We start from the raw sequence: 10302 nt of genomic DNA on the forward strand, positions 1-10302 counted from the left end.
TCAACTCTCTATTTATCAGCACGTTGATAGACAGACGGATTTCAACTCTCTATTTATCAGCACGTTGATAGACAGACGGATTTCAACTCTCTATTTATCAGCACGTTGATAGACAGACGGATTTCAACTCTCTATTTATCAGCACGTTGATAGACAGACGGATTTCAACTCTCTATTTATCAGCACGTTGATAGACAGACGGATTTCAACTCTCTATTTATCAGCACGTTGATAGACAGACGGATTTCAACTCTCTATTTATTAGCACGTTGATAACGGATGGACAGCGGAGGTTTAGTAATAAGGTTCCGTTGTAATAGGGCTCATTCGAGTACGCGTACGGAATCCTGAAAAATGACATCTTCAATATTTTAAACAGCAGTATAAAAACATACGTGTGAAAAAGTCTTGACATTTCAATTTTCAATGTCCTATTAGTTACATAAATCAAATATTCAGCGATGTTTTTTGCCGCGGTGTGACGAGCGCGACGGGAGACGGGTGGGCGGCTCCAGATAAATAAAACAGCGTGTTGGTCCGTCTATAAATACACGGATCCTATGCGATACCGCGCCTGACCTTTTTATTGGCACGCCTGTTGATACACCGTTGTTATTTTGACTCGAGAATCTAGATTAGCATTCATCCTACTTCTGAACTGAGGTCACTGGAGTTTTACTGGGGCAATAGGAATTCTATCTGAATATACAACAAAAAAGTCCAACTCATTCAATAAGTGACTCATTAACGCCCAGCTCAAACTTCTATGACCAGTTCTTTGGACATAGAAAGCTGAAACATTGCATAAAGTTTCCCTTTATATGTAGACAAGAAATGAGGTCGAATTCTTTGAAATTCCCAAGGAAGCGAATGCGCGGGTCTTACGTGAAAAGATGATCATAAAGAAGGAATGAAAGATGTTCACATTTGCAAAAATATAGAAAACCAGAGGTAACATATAAAATAAAATCTTCGTTTACCGCTAAGTATGCGCTCAAGACTCGTATAATCCAGAACAGCATGTGAATTTTCCCATTCATTGTTACGAGTACAAAAAGACAACAACCGCTATGAATTATTGTAATAAAAGTTCACTTGAAATTGTAGGTTTTAAAATATTACATGTAAGTGTAAAAGTAATCATCAGGGCACGATGAATTCTAACTCTCTGAACAGGTTTATATAACTGTCTCCCATGCAATATGATCTTCTAGAGGCTTGTACACTAAAACTATTGAAGAGCATTTTTAACCAGAAATACCGATAAGCCATAGAGTTATAATGTAACTACTATGCTATAAGAGCCTTGTCCAATGAGTTAATATTGGTATTATCAGATTGATTACCACAAAGAAAAGGTGTAGAAAATTGTTGAAACAAACAACCCTGTACTGAAATGAAGATTCTGAAATTCTAAATCCTGACCTTTTACGACGCTACGTGAGATCGGAACAGTATGCCTTCTTCTTTCACTAACGCGAACGTCTGTCATCAACGCATCTGATCAACGCATTATCCACGCATATCCTCTTTCACACAATCAATTCACATTCCTTTGGTCTTCTTCTCCCATCGATGTCTTCTCCTCTTTTGTCCTTCCACATGCATATTTAAATTTTAAAGCCTTACATACAAGCTATAAAGTCCGAACAACATCCAATAAATCAAAATGTTTTCGTGATATAGGAAATAAACAAGCAAAAGGTCGTGAGAAAGGACCGCACATATACTCCAGGGATTTATCTCTATCTATCTACACTCGTCAGGCCAATGTGATGTTGACGCACTGAGTTTCCGCCGGTAATATTTTTGCGGACATTCTCGCCAAAAAGCAACGCGGTCATTCCTTTCATGGGGGAGACGTTATATGCAACCGTTCCCCTCTGCCAAAAGACTGGACCACAGTTCGTGAAAATATGAAAATATGCTCCTTGGCATCCTTATAAAATACTGCCATTTCATATCCTGAAATGTACTCTAAACCTAATGTACCGTGCAAATTTTTTAACTATGACTCATGATTGAGTGATCGCTCGAAGATTTCAAAATAGAGGACGAGTTTTGCGCTATTATACATTCCTGTCAAGATTTCATCATAATATTTTAAAGGCCCCGACACAGAAAGATAGGAATTGTTTATGGAAGTCATAGGGTATGAAACTAGTAGGTCTACCGAGTTCGTATTCATTGGTTTGGTCTCGAAGACTGCTTGTTAGAAAAAGTGTTGAATTATGATTTTCCTAGTTTCCAAATACCTGTACCTATACTTATTGAGATCGAAGCGTACTTTGACCTTTTCAAACTATGTGGGAATCCGAAATTTTGAAGGTTCCATTATTGTATTTAGTTGGCGGGGAAGGCAGAATCAAAACGAAACTTAGATATAGATCTCCGCCTTTGAGCTATGTCTTCGTTTTAACTTGTTGTTCCATTCCAAGCGATCTCCCGAACGATGAACCTAGGCCGCCTATACCTGGACTGGGGCACACGATCATGACGTTCTTGCTCTTGAGTCTTAACCCACCGACATAGAGATGAATATTCAAGATGCGCAAGCGGTTAGAAGTTTCGGAGAAATGTTATAAATCGATCATCAATCCTGCGTAAGAACTCAGACAACGTAGGAACTTAAGAAGCTTTTACAAATTAAATACTGACTGAATAATTGATCTCTCCTCTATGTATGTAGTTAAAAAAATCCGGGAAGTAAAGATAGGTACCTATTTAAATATTAAATTAGTTGGATAATTTTATCTAGTATGTTCATCTGTAGATGTAGGCTTACAGAAGCATAAATCCTGTTGAGCGAAAAAAAAAAACAAAAATTACATTTTTAATGGTCTAAAAAATCCATATTTAATTCAGAAGGTTGCAACAACCTACTTCCTCGAGATTAATTACTGTAAATCTGACGCTCACGTGGCTTAGGCTAGTACTGATCGATCAGTCAGTCAGGATAAATCTTTTTATCATACGAGTAGGTAGATAGATGATGAACAAAAGATTGGTTACTGCCAAAAATCTGTAAGAGAACCAGAGTAACCAACATAGCTAAACGGGTTGTGATGCTGAAGTGGCAATAGGCAGGTACATAGTTCGAAAAAATGATAGACGTTGAGACTCCTAAGATGCTAGAATGGTAACCTCAAAAAGCGCAGCGTTACAAGATTCTCCACTAGGTGGACAGACCACATCAAACGAGCTTACGGGAGCCGCTGGATGGCGGCGGCGCAAGGCCGTGGTGTAAGTCCCTAAAAGAGACCTATGTCCATCAGTAAACGTCTATCGGTTGAAGATGATGATGACGGGGATGTATAGATGAAGATCAAAAATTGATTATTGCCGAAAAGATCATGTTTTGAACTGAAGTCACGAAAGCGATAGGTACATTTAAAGATGACGATAGGCTCATAGTGCAAACTGCAAAGGCGGCAAGAGAGCGCCCGCAAACGGGACAGGTCAGCCTAGAGCGACGACCTACTATCTGCGAGCGCAGTTGCGCTTTACAGTTTAGACCCACGCGGCTCTACTCTCTACTCGATAAACAGCTGCTTGTCACTCAACGACAGGGAGACGATTGCGATACGACCTTTATCAAACATTCCTGAAATAAATATTGTTGATAACCATGCTATGGAGTATGGACCTCAAAAAAACACACAGTTACTGAGCAGGCGATGGAAAGAGCTATGTTTGGAATTTCTCTACGTGATCAATGAAGAGAAACGTAGGAGAACCAGGGTAAACGTATAGCTCGACGGGTTGTTAAGCTGAAATGAGCAGTCGAAAAAAACTATAGACTTTGGGGTCCCAAGTTGCTAAAAGGGTGACCTCGCATCGGAAAACGCAGCGTTGGAAGGATTTGGGAGGCTCAAGGAGGCTCACCCGGGAAGAATGGCGAGCACATGAGGAGGCCTAACAAAGAGGCTATCAAAGAAGAAACAGTCTTAGCCTTAAGATTTCCCTTTCTCTATAAAAGACTGTCAACTCAAGAGCTGGGCTAACAATCTTGTACTTTCATGTCGACCACCCACATGTCGGGTCGTTGTAAGTATCGTACCGTATAAAGAACTGTTCTCGGCAAAAGCTTTATCAATGACATTTACATTATAGTGTTGTCTGAGACTTTATTACCTAGTTTTAGCTAAATTGCCGGTAATATATTCCTGACAATCTTACCACTTACGGTAAGGAAATCATACTTTATCGCCTGTGTGGGCTGAAAATTATCACTCTTCATTTTTTCAGCAGCTCCTAAATTAAGGTTTTTATTGCCAAGTTATCACTACACTTGTTGTTGTATGTTTGTTGGTTTATTGGTTTGTCCTTTAATCACGTAGCAACGCAGTAACAAATCGACGTGTTTTTTTGTATAATTTGTGTAGTAATGACCTGGAAAATGACATAGGCTAGTTTTTATTCAGGGAAATCAAAGAGTTCCACAGTCAAGTCTAAATCCACATAGACAAGTCGCAACCATCAGTTAGTATTTTAAAATGAAACTACAAATCTCATTTCTCAAACTTTTAAACAAGTAGGTAGGTATGACTAATCAGTTTTCATCTTACTTTAGACTTTCATAAAACTTCCAGTCAGTCAATTAGTAGAGACTTTACCACCAGTTCCAAAAGCAAATTATACCTACCTAACCTAGTGATAAGAATTGAGAAGTGCAGGGACTCACATTATTCGAATCAACGACATTTTGGATTTCAGTCAGTCTAGTCAGAACAAAAAAATCTTTTGAATAGGCATTAAGTAGGTATACCAAACCAGACAGCGGCTGGCTAATAACCTTAGGTCTTATTACTCATCAAGCGACGAGGTAGACATCCTATCGCCGGAACTCGCACACATTAAAGCAGAACATACGATATTTTATATTTAACCTTTAGGTATAAAAAAAGAAACAAAAAAGAAAACCTTGATCAACCAGGAACCAAAACGATTAATAAAAATGTTATGAATCAGGATACGTTTTGTAGGTATCGTAATATAATAACTATCTGAACGCACGTCATTCGAATTCCAATAATATGGCGTGTAGAGCAGATGAGACTACGACTAAAGGTCGTAGTTCATTTACACGACACCGTTCCCACACAACACCAGCACGGCTACGCCTCAAATCAAAGTGACCGCTAGTTGTCCACGCTAGCAGAAGGCTCGCTGTCCACGCGAAGACGACTAGCAGTACGGCGTCTCCTACTGCGCACGTTACAGCTTGCTTGAGTGGGCCGCTCGCTTGCTGCGCGTTGTTTGCAATTGTATGTTGTCACTGTAAAATGTATGTAAACTGCACGACTTTAAGCCCATATTTGAATGTGCATTCCCTTACCGTGCGGGAGCGGGCTGCAATCGTGTAAGTGGGCTACGACCTTTGCTCTTGGCACACACTAAAAACACCATGGACGGACTGCCGGATGATTAGAAAATCTCAGTATATTGAAGAATTGTACCATCGTCATTTCAACCCATCGCTTGTCCACTACTAAACATGGGTTTCCTCATAGGAAATCTGCATACCTGAGGGTGCTCTATAGGTAATGTTCTCGGCAGTGTGTGAAGTCTACCAATCCGCACTTGACCAGCGACCAGCAAATCCTTCTCATTCTGAGAGGAGATCTGTGCTCAGTAGTGAGCCAGCGATGCCAATGGGTTAATGATGATGATGATAGTGAAGAGATCGTCCTATCGGTTATGTCGACCGTTTCCTGTTGGTTCGGCCAGTGATTGCTATCGCGTAGAAGGCGTCGAAAGACAACATGAGCACAACATAATACCTGCCAAGTGAGTCTGATTCAAACAATGGGGGTCCGCAAAATTAACTGATCACAAAACCTGCGGACATTTAAAATTGTCAGTTTTTATGAAACTACTGCCCTAAGGTGTCTTCATTACGTGAGGAATTTTAAAGGAGATTTAGAGTTCCGTACCTCAAAAGGAAAAACGGTATGATCACTTTGTTGTCTGTCAAGAAAACCTATAGGGTCCTTCCCGTTGACCTTCCATGTTTGGCAGGTAAGTAGGTCTTATAGCACAAGTATAGGAAAAAATCCGAAAACTTAGCCTGTATGTATGTATGTATCTAGGTTCGTTCCTATGGTCGCTCGTAACTACTCAAACGAGTTTAATAAATGATACATCATTAGATTCGTCTTGATGGCGCTGGGTACGTAAAATTCTTAAAAAATGACGGAAAATCTAATAATGACGGATTTTATGCGCTTTAATGTGCAGGTTGAAAAAGATTGTCCCACAGTTAGGAGTTTTTTTGAAAACTTTTTAAATTATCCATTCCACACCTCACAGGCTATTCTCCTTGTGTCTACTTTTACATGTACAGAACCCTAATAAAAACGGACGGCCCTTATCGATTACACGTGATGTCGTTAGGACCTTTTTGGTCCGCCTATTGATTGGCATGTTAGAGTATTGAATGCAGTGAGTCAATGTGGTGCCACATCCAGCGGGCATTGTTCCACTAATGTATCTATGCGCTATGACCTGCTTAAGGTCTGCTATAGGACGGTTAACTTACGTCACAATATGATCACGACATATTAGTCCGCTGAGATTTTTTGGGATGTTTTTTGGGGTTCTGTACCTCAAAAGGAAAAACGGAACCACTTTGTTGTCTGCCTGTCTGCCTGTCTGTCTGTCTAGAAAACCTATAGGGTACTTCCCGTTGACCTAGAATCATGAAAGCCAGGTAGGTAGGTCTTAGAGCACAAGTAAAGGGAAAAATCTGCAAACCGTGAATTTGTGGTTAAGTCACAAAAAAAAAATTAAAATGTATTCATGAACAAAAAATTTGTATTTTCAATTTTCAAAGTAAGATAACTAAACTATACCACATGGGGTATCTTATGAAAGAAGTTTCTATCATTGTCATTCTAAAACAGATTTTTATTTATTTTTAAGCATAACTTGGATTTCTTGCGCAAAATGTCGAAAAAAATATCCGAGTACGGGACCCTCGGTGCGCGAGCCTAACTCGCACTTGGCCGGTTTTTTTTCGATTAGCTATCTTTATAGTCTACTGATCCTCCTAATCTGAAGGTCACACGCACTTCTAACTTTTCGAAATTAAGTGTGTTTTAAAATTTTTTATGAAAAGGTAAAGTATGCAGGATTAATTTCCAGTACAAAGTTGAGTGACCTCGAAGCGCGAAACATGCAAAATCGAAGTGAAGCCATAGTTACTTTCAATCCAAGGAATACAACTTTTTGCTTGAAAAGTAATTGCTCAGACTGGGTTCTCTTATAAAATAGAGCCCAAGTAATGTTCTTTAGCATACACATGTCACACTTGTTATATCATCATCAACAACCCACGCCGGCTCACTACTGAGCATGCATCTCCCCTCAGAATGAGAAGTATGTGGCCATGGTCCACCATGCTGGCCAAGTGCAGATTGGCAGATTTCACACATCTCTTAGACATGCAGGTTTCCTCAAGATGTTTTCCTTAACATCATCACCAATCATCATCATCAACAACCGGTATCTACTGCTGGACATAGGTCTCTTACACACGCCACAATCTCGCGCCGCCAAATCTAGTGGCTCCCTGCTACTAGTCTGTACTGCTACTGTCTTCCAACGCTGGGCTTTCCAGTAAACAAAACTACTTGAATTGGACAGAATTTAAAAATTAAGACATCCTTTTCTACAATAAAGTTAAACAGCACTAAAACTCGACTACTACCAGTGAACTGCCAATAGAGAGCTATAGATATATCTATATGTATATTAGTAGATTTTTTACTGATGCTCAGTGTATTTTAACATTGTATGTACATTTTAACATTGTTATTTATATTTATGAACTCAGAATTTTTCCTTTTTCATTAGGGATCCGACTTGATACAATAGCAAAAAAATTTGGAGACCCCTACTTTTATGGATGTAACATCCTTCAGGTTGATTTTTTTATAAAATGTAGTTTATGTCACTCTAACTATAATAAGGAATCGATAGACACCTCATTCATCAAAATTGGCTAGTAGTTTAGGCGCTACGGTGGAACACACATAAATACAAACCTACATACATACACAGACTGTTAAATCAACCTTTCCTTTTGGTTTTGCTGTAGTCAGGTAAAAACCCGTATGAAAAGCATAGCAGGTAGTTTTTGTCTAAACAAATAAGTATCACCAAATTACCACAAATATGCACCATCCCTGAGGAGTATTATCGGTCTATGCCCTAGGCAGTGAAAGTAAACCTCCTGGGTGTAGAATTTTTTCTAATTCAAAACAAAAGTTTATCTATAGTTGACATGTTATGTCAATATGCAATTGACCACTTTTGAAGAGTTTACTTTTATATCCAGTTATAATTTTCGAGTTTTGAAACATGTTTACCTTTTAATACTATGTAGGTAGTGAAAAAGCAGAAAATATCATTTTTTGCAAAAGCAAATTAAGACCTAAATATTCCTGAAAAATTGACGGGTGAAAGGATATTTTCTTTTACCCCTACAGTATCTATATCAGGTAAATTTCTCTCAATTCTGCAGAAGAAGCAATTAATATTATAAGCATTAACAATTTAAAACTTATTGATACCTTTTTGATGAGTTCTCCATCATCTTCAATGTTTTACAAATACGCACGGAAAACAAACAAACAATAAATCATTATACTAAAATGTCATAAAGGGAGTGATTTATCACTTCATTAGTTCATTGTTAATTACAGTTGACTAAATAATAAAAAATTCAGAGAAAATGCGATAGTGCATCGCACGATTCGCGTGTGATCTTTCTTTTATCTGTCAAAAATCATAGACAATAACAGACGGCAATCAAATCAATCGCTGTCAAGTTGGCGCATTACGTTCCGTCTCCCGCATAAGTCTGTCATTGTTTTTATTCAAATGTAAAATGTAAGAACGTTAAAAACTAGTAAAATCAAGAAAACAAAAAGGATAGTAATTTTTTGTAAATATCTTAAAATGAATAAAAAAACCACATGCATAGAAAATCTTGATAATCAATGTGTTTTAATTTGTTGAAATAAATAATAAGCTCGCGTTCAAAGGAACGATTTCCTCATTTGTCGATGGGTTCCTCGTTGCCATAACAACCGGCATTAAAAACAAACGCATGGCCAATGGCCGTGTGCAAAATTCTTGTGTTTACTGTATCTGTCAATTTGTAATGCAAGCGCGAAAGAATATTCGTTTATTGATTAAACTTTCCAAGTTAACTACCTGATAAATGTGAGGATACGTAGAAGTTTCGGGAACACTGTATCGAGATGTTTAAGAACACTTTTCAGTCTGGATTTCTGTCAATTCTTTACAGCATAGGTAGCAAACCTTTGCAGATTTGGGACAAGAAAGTGCGAAATGGGCACATAAAACGCATTACAGACAACGACATACAGAGTCTGGTGCTGGAAATAGTCGGGACCAATGTGAGCACCACATACATAACATGTCCGGCCGATCCAAAGAAGACGCTGGGCATCAAGCTGCCGTTCTTGGTTATGATAATAAAAAACCTCAAAAAGTACTTTACATTTGAAGTTCAGGTGAGCGAATTCCTTAAATACCGACATAGGTACTTGTTTTTAGTTACTTCATAGACTGCTCTCAGACTCATAAAGTAATACCTAAATGTAAACATAACCTCTAATAAAAGTTTTTGTCTTAACTTTTCAAACTTTCAGGTACTAGATGACAAGAATGTACGGAGAAGATTTAGAGCCAGCAATTACCAGTCAACAACTCGGGTGAAACCGTTCATCTGTACAATGCCTATGCGTCTAGATGAAGGCTGGAATCAGATTCAATTCAACCTCGCAGACTTTACAAGACGGGCATATGGCACTAATTATGTTGAAACATTAAGGGTACAAATACATGCAAACTGTCGGATAAGGAGGGTTTACTTCTCAGACAGATTGTATTCAGAAGACGAGCTTCCAGCAGAGTTCAAGCTATTCCTTCCAATACAAAATAAGGCGAAAACAGCTGTTGCTACATAAATAAATTGTAGTCATTATAATATTACCCTAGTAAATGTATTTTATAAGTATACATATTCTATTTTGTTTTTATGAACAAGAATTATAATTTCCTTCACTCAAGTTTTTGATATATAGGATTTTGTATTGTGTGAATTCTCACCCCACATTAAATAAATATCACTTCAAAAAAGTTTATATTTATTCAAATAAGAAATAACCAACCCAATATTGCAGTTAATATAAACTTGATTTTTCATAATTCATGAAATAAAACCCCCAGGATTAGGCTTCTTCTGAATTATATGAGTAAGCGTGAACT

At 38.1% G+C, this 10302-nt stretch overlaps 2 protein-coding genes across 2 annotated transcripts in view; one reads left to right on the forward strand and one right to left on the reverse strand.

Annotated features, from left to right (window-relative positions):
- Positions 1 to 8784, reverse strand: part of LOC123875863 (serine/threonine-protein kinase 3) — a 36346-nt gene extending 27562 nt beyond the window's left edge. Inside the window, exon 1 of the mRNA XM_045921954.1 lies at positions 8577 to 8784. Coding sequence (XP_045777910.1) covers positions 8577 to 8599 — 23 coding nt within the window. The 5' untranslated portion in view covers positions 8600 to 8784. The remainder of the gene's footprint in view (positions 1 to 8576) is intronic.
- A 300-nt stretch (positions 8785 to 9084) lies between these two features.
- LOC123875914 (cilia- and flagella-associated protein 20) lies at positions 9085 to 10113 on the forward strand. Its single transcript, XM_045922010.1, has 2 exons — positions 9085 to 9545; positions 9684 to 10113. Exons 1-2 carry the CDS (start codon positions 9270 to 9272, stop codon positions 9999 to 10001), a joined length of 594 nt encoding a protein of 197 aa, XP_045777966.1. The 5' UTR covers positions 9085 to 9269; the 3' UTR covers positions 10002 to 10113.
- Positions 10114 to 10302: the final 189 nt, after the last annotated feature.

This window comes from Maniola jurtina, chromosome 2 (genome assembly GCF_905333055.1).
Source record: "Maniola jurtina chromosome 2, ilManJurt1.1, whole genome shotgun sequence".
Lineage (NCBI taxonomy): Eukaryota > Metazoa > Arthropoda > Insecta > Lepidoptera > Nymphalidae > Maniola > Maniola jurtina.